Here is a 21,319-nt window from a genome sequence, read left to right as displayed (position 1 = left end):
TGCTGAAGCATATACCAGGTTCTCCTCTTCCTTCAGATGAAACCTTAGTAGCGTTAACCGAAGCTCCCAGGGAAAGCTGCAACTAATTCAGTACTCTGCAAGGCTGCTTAACTGATCAGAACATCACTGACTGTAGAGAACCAGAATATTCCAAGTCCAGGGCCTAGTTATCTTGGGCTATCTTAGTCCCTAAACAGCCATTTGTTGGCCCCTGTGTGTGACCTAATATCCTTGTGACTATTAGATAAGTACAGAACAGACCTTGTGGTGGTTTGATCGAAAATGGCTCCCAGAGGCCCATAGGGAGTGATGATATTAAGAGGTGTGGCCTTGTTGGAGGAAGCATGCCAAGGACTTTAGGTTTCAAAAACTCAAGCCAGGCCCAATGTTGGTCTCTTCCTGCTGCCTGCAGATCCAGAAGTAGAACTCTCAGCTACTTCTCCAGCACCATATCTGCCTGCATGCTGCCATGCTTCCTGCCATGATGGCAATGGACTAAACCTCTCTGAAGTGTGGCCCAGCCCCAATTAAAGATTTCCTTCATAAGAGTTGCTGTGGTCATGGTGTCCCTTCACAGCAATAGAACACTAGCTAAGACAGACCTCTAGCCTCCACCACCCCAGCGATTAAGAACCATTCATGGAGATAACCTAGAACCCTTGCACAGATGTAGCCATGGTAGCTCAGTCTCCAAATGGGCTCCCTAGTAATGGGAACAGGGACTGTCTCTGACATGAACTCAGTGGCTGGCTCTTTGATCACCTCCCCCTGGTGGGGGGGCCTTACCAGGCCACAGAGGAAGACAATGCAACCAGTCCTGATGAGACCTGATAGGCTAGGGTCAGATGGAAGGGGAAGAGGACCACTCCTATCAGTGGACTGGGGAAGGGGCATGGGAGAAGACGAGGGAAAGAAGGAGGGCAGGATTGGGAGGGGACAAAGATGGGAGCTAAAGCTGGGATACAAAGTGAATAAATTGTAATAAGTAAAAAAATATATTAAAAAAGAATATTATCAGATAACTCTGAGGCCTGTAGCAGCTTTCTCTACTTTGCTGTAACTCACCTACCTGGGGTAACCAAGGGTCTTCTTCATAGCTTCTTTTGTTGTTACTATGACAGTTCATGAAATGGTTACCAAACTGAGACAAGAATCTGCTCCCAACCATGGTCATTCTTATTTGGCTCCAGAATAATCTCTCTTAACTCCTTTGAGGTGAGAGTCAGGTTTTTGTGTTGACAATAGTTTTTCATAAAACCTACCCCACATCAAGGTCAACACTAGCATTTTCTTAACTACCTCTGGAGTCAGCAGGGCCCACATCCACAGGCTGCTTTTCTGCCCTGTCTTTGCATTCTGTGCTTCATTCTCTACACATATTAGAAAAAATGAATTTGAGAAATAGTATCTCGTCAGAAGCGTAGTCTGACCCATGCCAAAACCACTCAATATCCATCCTGGCTTCATCCAAGGACTAACCAACATAAGCCTGGATCCTGCCTGGGATCACTCAACACCCATCCTGGATCCCTCTTGGGAACACTCAACTAGATTCTTCCCAAATAGTGGGAAGAAAAGCAAACTGCTTTGAGACCTTCTCTGTATGCTTCTGTTCCAGTGCCAGGCAGGCAGACGCAGAGCCCAGCTAGTGGCACCCTGCCTCTTCTTCCACCAGCTCTCCACAAGATTGCTGCTCAGCGACAAGGAGAAAGCAGGCACAGCTTTGCACCTCACAACATCTAAGATGCCCAAACCAGCCCAGTGAATTCTTTCACCCTAATCAACAGGCCTGATGTTGGCTTTGGCACGTCCAGCAAGCCAAACCATGTTCTCATGAAAATGGCTGCCCGTGCCAAGCCCACCATCTGCCAGTATACACAGAGTCACTGTCTGCTGACCTTGTGCGTGCTGATATGAGCCTTTTGCACTGCCTCTATGCAACTCTGCCCAAATGGCTCCATCTTACCCTCACGGGCACTAGAAGCCGCTTAGATGTCCACCTGAGTAAGCCTCTTCAGTGGGCATCTACTGCCTCAGCTCTGGCACCCAGCTCTGGCACCCATGTCATTTCACCACCACACAACACTCCTGGTGCTGGCTCTCTCCATCATACATGTGGTGAGCCACAGTTGACCATCTTACCACTTACATGTAAGAAGCTCTGAGAGCAGGGCCTGTCATTTCAGATGAAAACACTGTTGCTTGGGGATCTGTAAGATTCTCAATGATATAATGAGGGCAAGTGTTTGGGGTACAGCCCAGAAGTCCACAGCCTAGGGTAGATAAGAGTCCAAAGCCCTTTGCCTTCCAACAATACCTGAGTACTAAGACCTGTGAGCAGTAGCTCGCCTGGAACCCATGAGAGATGACAAAATCTACCCCAGAGGGCTGTGGGTAAGAGCCCCATGCAGGTGGCTAGGACAAGTAGACTTCGCAGTGAGAGGAACCTTCAGGACACACACATGCATACTGTGGCCTTGCTAGGCAATATCTGTGACTGAGGTTCTGCTCAAGCGCTGGCCCACCTCCACCTACCGTCCTGCCTGGTGATATTGCCTGATACCCGAGGGTTCCAACAGAAAGAACAAAGGCATTTATGGAGGGCTTCTTCCTGGCAAGTGGTGGGAAGCCACAGGAAGCAAAGGACACGCGGCTGTGAGGTGACACTAGGCACCTGGGAGATTGCGTGGGAGGGTGCCACCTTCCCAAGAGAGGCATATGGCTGCTGGGATGAGCACTGCCCCAGCTCCCAGAGCTCACGTGACCTCATCCTTGCCTTTATTCCTGGAGCCAAAGCAGGTCTAGATTACGGAGGGCTCAGACTGCTGAGTCCAGTGAAAGAGTAAATACAAACCCAGCCCTGAGCCATGCCTTCCACAAGCTTCGTGTCCTTGTGGAGCAGATGAGAGTAGTTGGTAAGCACTTTAAAACTCTACCCTCCAGAAAGACTAGGACCAAAAGTGCATGGCCAGAGGGCACCACCAAGTGTGTCATGAGACACTCCCAGGCTGATGTCATCATGCTGATGTCATCACTTAGCACCAGAAAGGAGCAGGGGACAGCTAGAAACAAGAGGGCAGCAGCATCTGGGGACTCTAGAGAAAAGCAAAGCCCCCCTGCTTGGGTTCTGTGCATCTCCGAGCTCACTCTGCTGGTCTGTGAGGTTACCAACGGCGGGCGGCATGGCAAACACCCTTCCTGAAAGCCGGCAAAGTATTACTTACCTGTCGGGAATGCATTTGAGAACAGGCACTAACCTGCAGGCACACTGCGTGTAGGGCTGCATCCCGAGCCCAAATGTGCACACCTGCCGACATTCTTGCTGCGTGGGCTTTATGAATACTGAACAAGGAAACCAAGGCCAGCTGACTCCCATCTTCCTGCCACTATGACCAGCACTGCCGGGAAGAGTCAGTGCCCAGCTGTCAGCAAGCTCTCGTCCCTACAGCCAGTTGTGGGCCAGATCAAAGAACCAGTAACTGCTCAGGTGGAGAGATGCAGCCTACAAGTCCTGAAGGCAGCACTGCCCAGTGACCCCGCCATCACACTGCCCACTCACCTGGCCAACACTGCTGCAGCTGTTTGTCTGTACAATCTTTCCCAGAACGTTCTTGTCCTGAAAACTCTGCTCCCAGGAATGCTCTCAGTGCCTTGGCCTCTTCTTTCTCTCTCTGCCCTTCTCTGCTCTCAGCCTTAGACAACAGCTATGCATTCTCAGGAGGGAACTCACCTGGGTTGGTTGACGTGAAATATGGTGTTAAGTAATTCCTAAAAACAAGGCCCTATTCATGGGCTGATGAGACACAACTCTGGACATGCTCCAGGTGAAACAGACATTGCAGAGGCCCCCGGAGAGAAGAGGCGAAGGTTAGGGTGGCTCTGGCCAGCATAAGCTGGGCCATGGCTAGAAGGGGCACAGCTGGTGGGCCTGGCCAGGTAAGGAGACAGCCACACCACGCAGAGGAGAGCCATTGACAAAATTCACCAGGAAAGTGCCCTGCCAGCCGGTTTATTTACTGCTGTGGCCTATGCGGAGGGCCCCCAGGCTGTTCACAGGGTGTCCTGGACCACCTCTCAGGGATGACTCTGGAACGTCCTTCAGCCATGTCACTGTATAGACTGGTCATCTGCCTGATCCCTACTGCCTCACAGGAACTCACAGACAAGAGGGCAGAGGAGAATGAGAGGCAAGCATAACCTGAGCCGAGCTGCTGGCTGGCTGCATTATCTCTCCACTGAGTTCAGCAATGTGCACCTTCTGCACATAGTCCCCAGAGGCTCCCAACAGAGGTGGGGGTCAAAAGAGTGTCTGCACCACCATCCATCAGCAGGTGGCACTGCACAGAGGGCTTGGGATAGCCCTCCCCTGCTCCTGCCCATGTGGAGGAAACAGGCTGTGGGGACTCTCACATGGGACCCTAGGGACCTTCCCACTTTCCTCTCTCCACAAACCAGCCACTGGCATTCACACACTGTCCCTGTGACCACCAGCCACCTGTTCCTGGTCTGGTTATCAGGGGCTACCTCCATGTCCCCACAGAACTCGTGTGCCCCCTTCCCCTACACTTCTCTTGGGTAGGTCTCAGGACACCACACTCTCCACACTCCTCCTCCTACCTCTTTGAAGGCCAGAGTGGAGCTTCGGTGCCAGCTGTATGCCCAAGACCACCTAACACAATGACATGGAGGGAGCTGCCCACTCCATGCCTCAGGGAGGCAGACAAATCTAAACCTGGACAACTAGCTGCTGCTTCTCCTCTCCACTCGCAGAACAAACTGTAGGGTTACCTCCAATTCTCCTTTTTCTCTTAGACCCAGGTCCAAACTTGTGAGCAAAGCTGGTAGTTTTGATTTTCCATCTTCCCAACACTGGCTGACCATTGGCCAGCACTGCCCACACCTGACCAGTGACTACGATCAATTCTGAGCGGGCCTTCCTGTCTCTACCTTCTCCTCTACCATTGGCCAAATACTCCTGGCCATGGAGCAGGCTTTTAGTTACTCTTAGCCTACACAGATAGCACTCCATCACCCCACAGCTGTCATTCGGACTCCAGGGAAACAGCATCACCCAGACTCAACGATACTGGTGCATGTACAGGTACAGAGACCTGCACAGGTTCAAGCCACATGGGGTCCCAGTACTGAGAGGAGTCAGTAGACACAGCGCCCCACTTCTAACCAAGAAGCTACTTGCAACTGGTACCTGCTAGCAAAGGGAAGAATCAGCTTTTTCCATTGGAGTGCACTGGAATGCATCAACCACATTCCAGGGCACACTCCAGGGCCAGGAGTAGTTGGCCAACACCAAACAAACTCCATGTTTGTTTGTTTGTTTCTTTGTTTTAGCTTTATGTTTCTTTTTTGGCATTATTTTCTTACAGGTTTCATATTTGTTTTGATTTTCTTCTTTTATTTGAGACAGGAAACATGAAGTTGGGTACATAGAGTGGTGGGGAGGAGTTGGGAGAGGGGAACACACACACACACACGTGCTACCTATGAACTGAAAACCTCCCAAGGCAACAGGTAAGTTCAGGCAACCGCCTTCCCCTCCCTGTGATCTGCAGGTCATCAAGAGTCCTACCCTGTGCTGACCTTATGTCTAGATACAATGGAGGGCGGAAGTGTCTCTTCATAGTGACAGCCCTCCCACCTCCACAGAGAATCACTGTGGAGACCACACATCCTGGAAAACATAAGTCTCTCTTCCTCCCTCCAAGTACCTATGATTATTTTTCCCAATTGCTTTTGTTGCTTGGCAAAACACTGAACCTTCCATTCCTTCCTATGAAATCATGCAAACCCCTGCATGTCTAGACTCTATGCCAAAGCAGAGGACCTGCCCCGTCCAGGCCACTACCCCAGGCCTTGCTGCATTCTTCCACTTCAGACCCTGGGTTCTGGACTGTACATGGAGAACTACGCCCCTCTGACATTCTCAGAACCAAATATGAGAGTTCAGTCTTTGGCTCTGACTGAAAAGCAGCCTGCTCTACGAAGCCAAGAACCACTCCTTCGGATTCAGCCTCTTCCACAATGCACCAGGGAACACAGCTGCAACTCTAGCCAGAGCCCGCATAAGCAGCTCCCGATAGCAAAGCTTCTCTGATGGAACTGGAGGTGCCCACCTGAGCTCGGCCTCTCAGCTCACTGTGGGCTGCTTCCACTCCCTGTCACCCCCTGCCCCAGGGGGTGCCAAGTGCTTGACAGCAAAACATCAGTCAATGTTCTTATCGCTTCAGAAGCCAGAAGGCTGGCCAGTGCCAAGAAGCAAACTGGCCAAGCCCACACAGAAAGGCTCTATCTGCAGGGCCTCAACAGTACCCCACCCGTGTAACCCCTAACCCAGCCAGACTTGGGCCCACACACTGTAAGGACACACTCCACAGGTTTTCATACACAAAACCAGACCTTCAGAGATGGGGTCACTCAGCTGTGAAATCTCCTGAATGTGTCCACATTTGTTCCTCACCATCGGGTCACCATAAGGTCAGTCCCATGAGGATCCAAGTGAAACCGCCACTGTATAACACATGACCTGGCCTTACAGGTCAACCCACTGCCTCCCTGTGCTGACACCTGACCAGTTATCCTCTCCAGAGACTGGGCCTTCCATCCTGAGCTTACTACTGCTAAGATGAGCACCAAAGACCACTTCAATTCATAACTGTTATATTCTTTAAAGAAAAGCAACCAAACTGAAATCATGACTCCATTTTTCCTTCAAAAAAAAAAAAAAAAGGACAAAAAGTAGAATGAGACAGTAATACAGTAATTCGTTAAAGGACCTGGATAGCTTCCACAAGGCCTAGCTTCAAGTCCTAGCACTGAAAAAAGCAAAGACAAAAGCACAACCTAAACCAAAACTAAACAAAAAAACTCACTAATATATATACATGTCTCCTTGGCCTATCCCATGTAAGTCTCTTCTTCTTCTCCTTCTGCTGCATCTTCTTCTTTTCCTCTTCCTCCTCTTCTATTTTGTTTTATTTGTTTCACACTCATGGATGCTTGGATTACTCATGTGAGCCACTACACCTGACTTCCTGTACAGTCTTAATTATCCACACCAATGAGACAAGATACCAGCTCCTACCATCATCTATACATATGACTCTAGTTTTCTCTTCAGTGTTGCATCTAAGGCAAATGTCCACAATGCTTTCTTTAAGAAGAAAAGGCATCAGGATGGAGCTGTAGCTTAGTGGTAGGACACACGTCTAGCACTGTGCAAGGCCCTGAGTTCAATCCCCAGCACTGCAAAGGGTGGTGCAGACTCCAAGGAAAGCTGGATAACATCCACAAGCCATGCTCAGAAGGAACAGCTTAAACACAGTTCCTACAGCAGCCCACACCTTCAGGACAGGGCCCCAGCAATGAGAGCTGGTCTCTGCAGCTAGGCATGGAAGGCCCAAGGCTTCAGCCACTCTTGCTCCTGTCATCACAGCTCAGCCCCACTTGTCAGCCCATCCAGGTGACGGTAGCCTAGCCTGGGCCAGTCAGCACCTCATTCCTCTGCAGGACACTGACCCGGCCAGGACACAGCCATGTGGAAGAGCCATGCTCCACACACTAGGCACACTTGTCCCTGTATCCCCAGCAAGATCATCCGCATGACTGTCAAAGTCTTGGTATGCAGCCAAAGCCAGTCCCAAACTCAGCACTCTCCTGGCTCGGCCTCCCCAGTGCTGTGATCGTGAGAATGCAGCACTGTACCGGGTTTTGCACAGCTTTTTATGTCGTATTTCACAGACCAAATCACTTCTATATCAGAAGGTGACATATGGAAGACAAAAGCATTAAACCTAATAACTTGAAACCTCTTCCCCATTGTTTAGTGAAAATAGAACAAACGGGCACAGTGGAGCACACCTTTAATCCCAGTACTTGGGAGGCAGAGGCAGGAGCATCTCTATGAGTTCGAGGCCAGCCTGGTCTACATAACGAGTTTGAGGACATCCAGGGCTGTTACACAGAGAAACCCTGTCCCACAGACACCACTCTCCACTAGCAAGGTGTACATCAATGTGATACAAGAAAAAGCAAGAAATGGTACAGGTGGAAAGAGAATGACAATACACTATGAAAAATTACTGCCTTGCTTTGTAAATCCAGATTTGAAAATTCACACACAGAAAGAAGCAAAGGTCAAGCACTCAGACCAGCCACTGTGGAAGGCCACCTCAGTGGAGTAGGGCAGAGGAGCCTGCAGAGGGTGCACACAGGGTAGGGGCTGAAAGCAGGGCCTTCCTAAGGTGGATGGTTCACCACATGCTTCTCTCCATCGGCTGTAGCCCAGGCCCCACCCACAGTCAGGACCACCATCTTGCTGCCTGCCCACAGATACGCTCATGTCCACCTGCCATCTATTCTCAGGTCACCTCAGACCCTCCCAAGCTGTCTGTCCTACAGTGCTCAGCCCAATGTCTAGTCCGCAGAGCACAACTCCAGAGAGCACAGCTACCAAGAGTTACAGTTCTACCCCAACGATAATTAACAGTGCATCCTACTCTGTCTAACACAGGCCTGCTTATTTACCTCCACACCCAAGCAAACGGTACTTAGGAACAAACGTCAATACGCTCTGAATGTCTCCAGACATAACCTTCCACTGTGCACTTTTGAGTCGAGCATGAATGATGCATCATACGACAGGGGTTTTCTTGCAATCATGAAAATGGCTTATACTGTTATCTACAGACGACAACAGCCACAGCTGCTGCATTTTTACTTTTCTCTGGTGAACGCAGAACACTTTCAGGTGTACAGAGTTGTTGTTTATATACACATTGCTCCCAGTGACTTCACACGTGAGCAGACCCAAGCCTGGAGTAGACAGCCACGGGGCTGTCCCACAGTCGGGACTCCATCGGGTAACCCGAAGTCCAGGCACACGGCACCCCATGCCCAGTCCACCCAGAACTTCTCCACTTGGAAATGCCAGGGCATGTTTCTAGCCTCACCAGAAGTAGTTCACTGAAGATGCAGCTTATCAAAATACTAAGAGGATGCTTTTGGCAAGTCGAGAAGAACCAATTCTTAAAAGAGGGCTGGAGGTCATGCATGACAGCGCGGTTCTAATTCAAGCACCTCTAAAACAAAAAGTTATTTCCAATAACTGATTTTTACCTCATCTCTGGACATCTAAAAACCCCTCTGTCAATAACAGGTCTTTCTGGTGAGGCTAATGGATGGTGGGCATCACCAAATATAGCAGCTCTTCAGCCTCCGAGAAGTCGTGCACTACTGTCTAACAAGCCAACGAAATGAGAGAAAGCTCCCAGGGCTGGAAAGGAGTGGTATGTGTTTAAAGATACTAAGTTTAAACTTCAATAATCCTTTCTAATAAAAGTTATTTTGGGGTGAAATGACGGGGACAGCTCATAGAAGGATGGGTTTATTTGGGCATATGGTTCCTGAGGGATAAAAGCCCATCGTTGGGAAGAGCTCGGCAGCAGGTGCAGTGGCTAGAGCTGAGCGTTCACACCTGGAGCCACAAGCACACAAGCATGAAGCACAAAGGATACACTCAGAATGGCCCATGGCTTTGAAACCTCAAAGGACACACTTCCTTCTTCGAGGCCACACCTCCTAAACCTACCCAAACAGCATCACCAGCTAGGAACCAAGAATTCAAGCATCTAAGCCCCTGGGGTGGGGGTGGGGAGGCGGTCTCATTCGAGCCACCACAGCTTTGCTTCTGTGTTTATTTGGCTCTTACTGGGAAGGAAACCCAGCCTGCTGTGTGCCAGGCAAGTCTTCTATTCTGAGCCACACCCCAGCCTCTCCTCCTTGCTCATATGAAAGGTCTCCCTATTGTAGCCCAGGCTGGCCTCAGACTCAAGATCCTCCTAACTCAGGCCTTCAAGTGTCACAACAGATTTTTAGCAGTAAATGAGGCTGTGGGTGTAGCTCAGCGATAGAGCATTTGCCTAGCAAGGCAGCTCAGCAGTCAAAGGGAGCACCTGCTTTAGCATGTGTGCGGACCTAGGTTTGATCAAGAAAAACAAGAGTCACCCGGCAGTGAAAATGCTGTCCCTCACCCAGATTCTAAACACAGCTACACAATGTACTGTGTGGTCCAGCCAAAGCAAAGAATGAAAGGTTGCTGTCCTTTGGGCCCATAAGAACCCCTTCCTCCAGCAACAGCTGTGACTGAGACCCACTCTGCCTTGATGCCCTCTGGGAACCCGACATACTGCATTCAAAACATAGGGTCCACAGTGCACCGGGGTCCAGCCACCTGCTTTTATTTACTGCACATCAGGTCGAGATCTACTACTCGATTATTGAGCAATGGTGGGCGGCCAAAACAAGCAAACAAACAATAGCAGTCACCTTCACCCTAAATGGGACATTAGGATCCTAAGCATCTCATTCAAACACCCCATTATGACTCTTCCTATGCCATTTCAGTGTCCTGTGAATCCACTCCAGATCTCCAGGCCAGGGACAAGGTCACTGCTGCACATGCCCTTGGGCCTTATCCTCAGGGTATGGGACTCCCGCGATGCTGGGGACTACAGTCTGCTGTCCGTGCCTGAGGAGTTAGGAGGCTGCCCCTAACTCTGCCCCACTAAAGTGCGGGGACTTCTCACCGCCTTGTGTCTAGGGATACCCACCGAAATGGAGGACTGCATGATGCCTCATCTGCACCTGGGGACACCTCAATAGTGAGAGACTGACTGTGCCTATGGGCCACCTGCAGATTCGAGGGTGCTGCTTGCTGCTGCCCTGTGTCCAGATATATCCACTAAATCGGGAGTGGGGGTGGGGGGAGTGTGGACTGCTGGGCCTAGAGGGGGGAACGCGGGCGGATTTGGGGGCAACTGAAACTGAAGTTGGAAGTTCCTTGCCATCCCGTGCCAGGGACAGCGCTGAACTGGTGCTGGGGTGGGAGGAGGGGTGGCTACTCGCTGCCGTCTGTGTCAGTGTGCACGGTCCCGCAAGCCCAGGGTGGGGTTTAGCTACTTTGGGGAGCTGGGCAGAAGTGCAACTTTTAAAGCAAAGAAGCAGCCCGTGCAAGCGTCTTGGGACGTGGGGTCGCGGTGCTCACTCACCGAGGGGCCGGGCGCCATCCGCCGTCTGCGTCCACCAGTTGTCCCGCGGCCCCCCGCGCGCCCCGCCCGTGATGCGCTCCCACCCCGCCCGCCGGGGAAACCCCGCCCACCTCCTCATGATTGGCCGAAGCGGGCCGTGCCGGGTGCCCACTGGCCAGCGTTCCTGCCCGTTCCCTGGCCGCGCCCGGCCCTCGCGCCCGCGCATTCCTGCGAGGCCACGTGGCCACCAGCCGGGGACCCCCCCCGCCCCGCCTCCAGCCCAACTCCCCGGGCCGCCTCGCGAGTAGGAGTTGTGCTGCCTTCCTCGCGCTCCCGGTAGAGAATGAGCGCGGGAAGGACACTAGCTCTCAGTGTCCCTGAGAGGGCACCTCTGCGGTCAGACTCCTGGTCACTCGGGTGAAGGGCGAGGGGCCAGAGTGCGCCTCCCCAGCATCCGCCCTCTATGAGACACAGGGAGCTGCGCTGGCGGGGGCGGGGAACACAGACCAGCGCTCCACCCACCGTGACCCCAGCTTCTGCCCGCTCCCTGCAGATCCCGGTCTGGGCTCCCGTGGGAGGGGGTTGCTGGACGACACTTCGCTCCGTCTCTGACCCTTCTCCCCCTGTCCACCTCTCCCATCTTGGATCCCACGGGCAGGGGCCACAGAACAGATCCCACACCCATCAGGGCCCCCGGCATCCTCTGCTCCGTGTAGGGCTCCTCTCCTGTGAGCGGGGAATGCAGGAGGACAGCCCATCCGACCCTGCTCCTGCTCCGGCCAAGACCAAGGGGCTGGAAACCCAGACCGTCTGCGACCTCAGGTCACCACCTCTCAGGCAGTTTTACAGCATGACTGTCACCGGAGGGAGGCTCTTGTTTTCCGAACCTGAGTTCAGCATTCCACAGCTCCAGGTAAAGCAGGAAGTGAAGCAGGAGAGAGCCTAGCTAGCCTCTCCCAGCTGAAGCGAAGCGTTGAGGTGCCGTGGAGACCCGGAGCGTCACACGGTGGGCCATGGTGATATGAAAAAGTACACAGGTGTCTGAATAGAAAAGCGCTGGGGCACTCTGGAAGGGGCCTTCTGGGCAGCTGACCTTGCTCAGCATGGACCTTTGTTTTGTGCGTGTAAGGCACAAATATGGCAAATCATTAAACTACTGAAGGATGACACCACCCATCAAAGTTCTATCTGGTACCTGGTTAGTGCACGGAGCAAACTTGTGTTCCCAAGCTGGACGGTTACTTCTCCCCCCGCCCTGGTTCACAGAAGCAACGTGAGCTGTGAGAAGGCCAGGCTTCTTAGCGACGCTAAGCCGGCTCAACTACGGAATGAGTTCAAAGAGATACCTGAGCTATGCGAGTGTCCGTAAAGCCGGCGTGCTCTGTAGTTACACCCTTCTCTGTAAACTCAAACAGACCACTATGGCTGGGTAAGGCAGATTATAGCCTAGGTGTGGTGACACTTCATAGCTCTTAGTCAGACTCACTAAAGTTACAGCAACCCGTTAGATTGGACTCTCAGACCTGTCTGAACAGACTCCTACCTACTGTCGTCTTCAGGGAAGGCTTGGGTAAAGTACTCAAAGAACTCCCGGACTAGAAAGGTGAAGGGCATCTGACACAGGCCTGAACTGTGGTGTTTTCCAACTGGAGTAAAAAGCGCACAGCATCCCCCAAGGCTCTGAGCCCCTGGGATCGAGGCTTGTGATACCACTGAGGCCCACCACACCAGGCAGGGGTTGGGAGAAAGCTGGTCAGAAAGGAGTTGGGCTGGCTCAGGTCCTGTCCAATCCGTTGTAATATCACACCTCGTCACGTGGGAATGTCGAACTTCCCATTTTAAGTCCTCTTTGACCGATGGGATAACCAAGAAAAGTTATCAAACATAGCTTCATTATCAAACAGGGGTTTTTTATTATTATGTAAATACATTTATAATTGCATAAACATATTTACTTATGTATGTTAAGCTTATTTCTACTGTGCCGTAGCAGTATACGATTTTAATCCTTAAACCTCATGAAGACACTTCATGGCTAGCACGTGTTCTAGCAGATGACCGGTGAGCGTTGAACTGCTTCTGTTGTGTAGTCAAACTCATACTCTGTATTCGCTGATGTAGTGTTCTGCTGTGTCAATCAGGTCATATAAAATATAATGACTGTATTTACTAAGCTGATATAAAATGTCCCTTTATTCATCGCCTGCTGAGCAAAGCATAAGATGCACAGTGAAGGTCCTGTGTGCTCCAATGGGATGTGAGGGAAACAAATATGGCATCTCACCAGCTCTGCCTGCCAATCCTGCAGGACTCTACCTCCTCTATGCAGGATGAGGCAATGGTGGCTTCGAAGCTGAGGAAGGCGGGACACTAGGCCAAGGACTTGGCTGTCTTCTTTCTTTTTTGAGACAGGGTTTCTCTGTGTAGTCCTGGCTGTCCTGGAACTCATTCTGTAGACCAGGCTGGCCTTGAACTCAGAGATCCACCTGCCTCTGCCTCCCAAATGCTGGGTAAGGCAGGCTTTGGAATCAGATGCCTGAAAGCCAGCATCTTGGGTAGTATTTACCGTCTCTTGTATAAAGCAGTTAGTACAGCCCCGGTGCTGACTAGAATCCAGATGTGAAGATGAGGTGTGGCTTGGGCACTGCCGATAGCAAGAAATACAGGAATTGGGGGAATGGTCAGCAAAAAACCTACCTAAGCATCCTGATAAAGATTGAAGTAGACACATCTGCCTCCAGAATGGCCCATCAGACCGTGCCCTCCCCAGTGTGTATAGGGTGCACAGACCTCAGGCCCATGCAAAGGATGTGCTTATTCAGTGTCCCTTCTAATTGCCCTTGGAGGCTCCCCTATGAGTCTGTGGAGCAAGGAACCAACAAAGAACTTCTGCAGAGGCTCTGGCTGTTCCTCAGACCTTACAGTTTAGACCTCTCCATGCCCCGCAGAGCTCCGAGGCTGGGGCATGCTGGATGGATACTGAAGAAGTCCTTTTCTTGCTATTGCACATCCCGTCCTTGCCTCTGCCCTGAGGCCCAGTCTGGCCTCTTCTCCTCCAAAGGCAACCTAGCAGCACTTTCCTAGTACACAGCTTCTTGACTGAAAGCCTATGCCTGGTCAGCCTGGCTCCTTCCTGTGGTCATCTCAGCTGCCGTCTACCTACCCACGAGGCCATGAGGGATCATTCAGGCACGACTCCAGGTACAGACAGACAGCCCACCGGAACAGACACAGCCCTGAGAGCAGACAGTAAAAGATACTGCAGTACTGCCAACCACATAGCCCATTCTGAGTGTCTACCTAGCTATCAGCGTTTGTCCTTACAGAGGTTCTAAAATAAACACAAATGACTAGAATGGCAGCATCCCTGCCAAGCGTTGGTGGGCATCAGCTTCTGGGTACATCAGAGCTATCCCAGGGAGATAGCCCAGCGAGGGATATACTACAAAGGACCAAGTTCTGAGGTTGGCATGTGGCCTTAGAGACAGCATAAGGATGTGACTGCCCAGGAGAAATGTGAGTGGGAAGCAGTGCTTGCTCTCCTCATAGAGACGGGGACCTCACAAGCCACACCTGCAGACCTCTAAACTCACCGGTATTCATACCATCATCGTGTGTGGTCCATCTCCTGTCACATCCAAGCAAAGCCACGAGGATGGTGAGCTGAACCACCAACAGGGATGTCATTTTTGTCAGAATCCTTTGGTGAGCTGCCCTCAGCTAAGATGGGAGCAATGCTGTCCTCAATCTCATGACTGTTCCCATCCATGGGAAATGAAGCTGGCATGCTAAAGCTAAAAATGAATGTTCTGGCACCGGATACCAATTGGCACTTCTCCCAGTAGGTGATACCTGGTAGTATGATAGCAAGCAGATCATGACATGAGTATCTGTTAGCTTCCAGGACAAAGGCCAAGAATCCCTGGACTGCTGGACCAAGTATCCCTGGCCGCCACTTGCCACATGTCCTTGCTGACCACAAAACCTCTAAGCCCTCTCTCCCCCATCTAACTCACAGAAGCTAGCTCTGGCCGAGCTACACAGCATCTTCCCCTCAGAACCGGCTGGGGGGCACCTCAGGGGAGACAACAGCAGGTAGATGTCGCAGGGGAAGTAGCTTTGACCAATGGGAAGGGGATACGAAAGGCACATTTGGCTTGCCCAGATTGAGCATGCTATGTATCCTCCTAAGGGGATACACAGAGATGAAGCCACACAGCCTAAGTGTCCAACCCTGCCTTCCACAGAGCTATGGGCTTCCTACTGTCCTCCTCCCATACACCCTGCACCTCCAGGTGTGCCACCAGCCTGAGCTCTGAGCCGCTAACCGATAATCCAAAGAATTAGATCTTCTCCAGGTTCTAGGCACAGGCGGCAGCTTGGCAGGCCATGCCCTTGGGATTTCTGGCTCTGGGGAGCTGTTTCTGTCCCTGTCCCAACCCAGGCTCCCTGTTATAGACTGCGGCCAAAGGGAAAAGGGGGATGGGGAGGTTGAAAATATGAAACAGAGACTACTTCGGGACCATGTAGATAAGGCTGGCTCTCACTGGAGCTCTTTCAGTGGATCTGTGCAATGCTGTGGGAGAAGGGCACATTGTTCCTCTGGGAACAATGACCTTTTGTTTCCAGTTTCTACAACAACTGCCTATTTTCTTGCTTTGCTTACTCAGGCTAGAGGGAGAGGTGAACAGCAGAGATGTCTGAGAGGAGACAGTGAGTCCTCTGAGGAAGAGTGAACCTGCTGGGGGTCGGAGGGAACCGAGAGATGCTCTAACTAAATACTTTCCATTTCTGACTCCGTGAGGCCCAGGGAAGCTCTGAGGGGCTGGCGTGCCAGAGAGGCATACCACAGTAGCCTGATCCTCTTGGCCCTCAGGGTGTTCCAGTGCCCTCTGATCTGTTCAGCCAGCCTCTGGCAAGAGAGCAAAAACTGGGCAGCTGGAGGGGGCAGTACTGGAGATGAAGGAAGGCAAGAGAATCCACACTATCCCTGCCAGTGCCAACGGGGTCTCTGTGCCACCGTACCCACAAAGCTAGCTTCGTGCACAACTTGAGGGCAGTTCCACGTAAGAACTTCCCCTCCGCAGAGCAATCCTTTGCTGCCTTTATCGCATCGCCAAGTGACCAGCAGCCCCGGGAATCTCTCTGACCTTCATCATCCTGATAAGTTTCCTCAGCTGCCGGAGCCCTGTGACCTCCCTCTCGAGAAGGAAATGCTTCAATTAGAAGGAAATCTGTCTACAATGGATTAGAAGGTATTACTTGGCAGATCACTGGCTTCTACCAGCCCTAGAGCTATTATCATCTGATAGCGCCTGAAACCCAAAGCACAACTTCCCTGCTCTCCTGCAGCCAGCTCAACTGGTGTCCCTGTCAACACATTTGGCAAATGCATTGATTCTTTACTTCTTTTGCTCCTTGACGGAAAAAAAAAAAAAGTACTGTAGCCTTTTGCATGATCTGTTTTCCAGTTTCCAGGGCCATTTTTGGCTCAGAACATACAATTCTTACTCACTTTGAAATGAGTTAGCTTGTATTTATGTAACCTAAAAGTTGTCAAATTCACAGCAGCTGTTTAGGACCTTTTAGAAAGAGGCACAAAGATGAGTAAGTGGCCTCATGGGGGGGAGGTAACGCAGGATGTGGGGAAGCTAAGGGAAGGGCTCTGGGAGTTCCGGAAGCGGAAGTGTGTGTCAGAGTGCTGGAAAGGCAGAGCTTAAGTCCCATAGCACAGAGGGCTGACCACCACTTCACCTCAGAAAATGGAGGCTGAGGTGTGGCCTCTCTGGTTCTGCTTTGGGCACCAGGGAGCAGACTTTGGATCCAGCCCCGATCAGGACACCCTTTTCCATGGCATCCAGCGACTAGCCCGGAACGTCATCATTATCATCACATGGCAATAGTCACAGCACAGTCTTGCCATTCCCCTCAGAAACTCACTAATTTCCAGAAGGTATGCCAGTGAATGGAATGCTACTCCTCTATGTTCACACTAAAGCCATCATGGGTCTGCGTGTCCCCGCCTCACTCTCGGACCTGCCTTAGCCTGAGTTCACATCGTATCAGGGCAGACGTGTGACCCTACTTGAACACGTTCATTTAGCACGAGTCAGTAGTTGTGTTTTTAAGATATGCAGAAACAGACATAACAGAAAAACAAGTTTCACTGACCTACTCATAGAACTATTAGCTGGGGCTGAAGAGGTGGCTTAGTGGTTAAAAGCACTGGATGTTCTTCCAGAGGACCTGGGTTTAATTTTCAGCACCCACACGGCAGCTCACAACTGTCTGTAACTCCAGTTCCAGGTCCACCATGCTCTCCTGGCCTCCCTAGACACCAGGCACCTATGTGGTGCACAGACAATCCATAGTCATACCAGTTATAAACATAAAAATAAATAACCAATTAAATTAATTATAAATTATAAAATGTATAAAATTATAAAAAAATAAATTAACCAATTAAAAAGTATTATTAGCTCATTGTGATGGAATGTAACTGTAATCCTAGGACAGGTATGCTGAGGCAGGAGAATGGAGCTTTTCCAGGCCTGCCTCAAACAACAAAAACTCACGGCTTCTTAGAGGCCGTGTTCTTACACTGTGTTGTCTATAACTTAACACTTTACATAAAGAAAAAAAAATCATGAACCATAAATCCTACAAAGCCAACAGCACGCAGCCAGACCATTCCTGGAATCTTGGTTTCCTTGTGTCCTGAGAAAACCCAGGAGACCGGCACTGGGGAAAGAAAAACGGAAGAAACATACTGTGTGTGGATTTAGCTGTAAGCCTCCATTATCAGAGCTAGTTAGTCTCGCTCATGGGGTAGGAGTCCCTGCTGATACCACTAATTATCCTCATCCCCAACACGGAATTTTCCAGAGAAGTTCCAAGCCTCAGGGCCCTTTACATAATGCCAGTGCCAGGACTCATGGGCATCCGAACAACAGTCACCACCACCATCCCGGCTTGATCTGCCAACTAAAGATATCATTTCTCCCAGAGTAAGAAAAGCCAGACTATTCCACTCTGTTTAGGGAATTCCTTACAGCCTATCTGAACTATTCCGGCTGCTTATCTTACCCAGGTCGTTAAAATTAACATCATCACAGAGGGGCAAACAGATAAAGAGCTGTGAACTGCCACTCCACAGTAGACCAGCTTTGCAGTTGTAGCCAGATGTGTGCCTTGAACCTAGCCCGACAAACATCATACCAACCAGAAGGACAGAGCTAGCATCCCTGGCCCTGCCGAGACTGAGGACCCACAGCAGGTGAGGGACACAGGAGAGATGACTCAACAGTCCTGGAGTAGGAGGAGATGCAGGAAGGAAATGTCAGAATGTAATTAAATAGGAAGCCTGGACTCTGGTTGAGCTGGTGTGGTTACAGTGAAAATGTTTCTGTCCTCAGGAATTAAGCACTGAGTATTGAGAGGTAAAGGGGTACAAAGACAGAAGTAATGAACATTTGTCATCTCAGCAGGCAGGAGAGTTGAGGCAGGAGGATTCTGTAAGCCCAGTGTCAGGCCAGCCTGGGCAACATGGTGAGTCCCATCTCCAAAGAACTAGAGGAGGGACAAAGGAATGTTTTTAAAGTTAATGATAAGGAGGAAATAAAAATGGGGAACAAAGACAGGAAGCAGAGACAGACAGACAGAGAGAAAGACAGGAAAGGAGACAGACCAGGAAGGAGAAATGATGTGAGAGAATACTGGAAATCGGCAACTCTGGAAGGGGGAAAAAACGTAAAGGAAAGGCTTTTGAGTTCTGTGTTTATTTTCCCCAGCTTTTCTATTAGCCAACAACAACAATAAAGAAGTGAGAAACAAAAGAAAACAAAAAACTTTAAACTCAAAGCCTGGCTCCTGAAATGACAAAGAGGATTCTGAAAGGTCAGTAACCCCATACTGGAAAAGTTTCCACTGAGAGATAATTGTTCATCTTGCAAAGGGTTGATGAGGCTTATCACATCTTCCGCGGGGGAAGGGGTGGAGCTGGAGGGGGGCGGTGCGGGAGAGCCTTATGCTGCTCTCGGTAGGATGAGTGTCCAGGCTTGCATCCTCTGTTCCTGCCTGCCCCTGGTCCTGCAGGTCCCTGCAATGACAGGAGCAGATGGCCCTGCAGATATGACTACACCAAGCAGACAGGAACAGGAAACGGGTGGCTCTCGGCTTTCATCGCTCACCCTCCTTTGGGGGAAAAAAGCACACCATTCAGGAGCTCCTTCATGCTTGCTGGTCAGTAGCTGCAGACGGTCAACCGGCCACAAGTTCTGGGTGGCTGAGCCAAGCAAGAGCCCTCAATTAGGTAAATGAGTTTTTCCTGAGCTTCTTGGTGCTCTGCATTTGAGTTGGGGAGAGCGCCTTGGGAGGGGCCTGCAGCTCCTCCTCTGTTTATTTTGTGTAGAAACAATGTTTCTGGGTAGACAAAGTGTGCTGAGAAGTTTGAGACTGGAGAAACTGCCACTGAGGTGAGCTCGGCTCTGGCTTCCGCGGGTCACACAGCAGTTTTGAAAACCAATGCGGTGAATGCTGTGGAAGCTATAGGGGACTGGAACCAGTTTTCTTTTAAACTTCCGGCAGGGTCCTTTGAGATGTAAAGAGTTTGCATCTATATTTTTAGTAATAACTAAGGATTTCAGCTTTGGGTTCATTTTTAAATATTTTGAAGAGTTTGGGAATATTTCTTTAACGTAGTGAACTAACAGGAAACACAGGCCTCCAACAGGCTGGAGCATAACAATGAAATCACCAAATAAAAACTAACCCAATGGCAAATGGCTGAAACCTACAAGGCAAAGAGGTGAGTTCGGCTGGGTTCTAAATCAGAAGCTAGGGCACTCTGTCTGACAGGCATCCAGAACTCAGGGCTCCAAAGGCAGGGAAGGGCTCACCCCTCTGCACCCAGGGCTCAGGCTACACTGTGAGGTAAGTGCACAACAGACACAAACCCACTCACTTGGAGTTATCAGAGGAAAGATAATAAAGGCTTCTTTCTTCAAAAAATAAATTAATAAAAAATAATATATATGCCAGGCATGGTGGTACATGCCTTTAATCCCAGTACTTTGGAGGCAGAGGCAGGCAGATCTATGAGTTCGAGGCCAACCTGGTCTACAAAGTGAGTTCCAGGACTGCCAGGGCTACATAGAGAAACCCTGCTTCAAAAATAAATAAATAAATAAATGTGTATGCATATATACAAACATGTATATATGTGTGTATAATGTATATATATATATATATATACATATATATAAACATATGATAAACTTTAGGGTTTAACTATGATTTAACTTTTTTAACTATGATTTTTTGTGTTTCCACAGCTGGAGCCCAGGGACTACTGTATACTAGAGAAGTATTTACCGCTGAGTTACATCTCTCTCCCTAGGCAAGTGAAAATTTGTAACTGAAATAAAAATGTGCATGGTACATGCCAGTTCTGAATGGAGGGTGGGGTTCACAGAAAGGGACTTGAAAATAATATCCTGAGTCATTTGAACAAAAGAAAAATTTAGATACAGAAGTTGGCCTAAAAGTATAAAATCTCAATGACAGTTCTGTCTTGTGTTGATTTACTGCTAGGTAAGTTTTATGGGGGCCACTGCGGCTCTGGCTTCTTCCTGCAGCTATTCTGATGTAGGCCCTTAGATGGCCTGGACCACAGCCAGCCACTGTTGAAGGGAGGTAAAGCTCAGGCATGGCCAGAGGCTGGAAACAGGTAGCCTGGGTCTCAGGCAGCCTGAAGATGGAATCAGCAGCCTTCACACCCAGTATTCCAACCCACTCCAGTTTTAGGCTATGTCCAGCCAACATTCACATTGTATCATCAACCCTGAGCTTTTTAGTTTGTGAAACATTTGACATCTTTATCAAAAGAAACGTTTCAATTCATGTGACAGACGTATTTGTCTGTGTTTGTACACAAAACTCCCATAGTTTCTATCAGGGCCACCTGTCTGCTTAGGTCTCTTCTAGGGTCCTCCCGGCTGTGTGATGTGGAACTGGCTTCCCACTCACTTGCCAGTGGCCAGGCAGCCATGCCTGGCGAAGGCCAGGGAAGGAGAGACGCCGACCCTCTGTGGAGCTCATGAAATCCTACTGACACGAGGCGTGCCAACACTCTCTTAGCACTAGCAGTTAGGTGTGCCCCTCTAAACTTATGTTGACACGTTGCATCCATGGTGGGGGTTAGGGAAGGGCCTGCTCCCAGCCACCAGCTTCCGCAGGCAACAACAACCCCAGCCAGAGGAATTATCAGTCAGGTGTCC

At 50.2% G+C, this 21,319-nt stretch overlaps 1 protein-coding gene across 4 annotated transcripts in view; it reads right to left on the bottom strand.

Moving 5' to 3' along the window:
- The window catches only part of Arhgef10 (Rho guanine nucleotide exchange factor 10), an 81,499-nt gene extending 70,307 nt beyond the window's left edge, over positions 1–11,192 (bottom strand). For 2 of the 4 annotated variants that reach the window (XM_021633582.2, XM_021633587.2), the window contains exon 1: positions 11,064–11,161. In XM_021633582.2, the coding sequence (XP_021489257.1) occupies positions 11,064–11,081 (18 nt within the window). In that variant the 5' untranslated portion in view covers positions 11,082–11,161. The other 2 variants (XM_060381437.1, XM_021633583.2) reach the window with 2 other exon arrangements.
- Positions 11,193–21,319: the final 10,127 nt, after the last annotated feature.

The sequence above is a fragment of the Meriones unguiculatus genome, chromosome 4 (assembly GCF_030254825.1).
Source record: "Meriones unguiculatus strain TT.TT164.6M chromosome 4, Bangor_MerUng_6.1, whole genome shotgun sequence".
NCBI lineage: Eukaryota > Metazoa > Chordata > Mammalia > Rodentia > Muridae > Meriones > Meriones unguiculatus.
The sequence above is the reverse complement of the archived record's forward strand: the minus strand, read 5'-3'. Positions and strand labels throughout refer to the sequence as shown.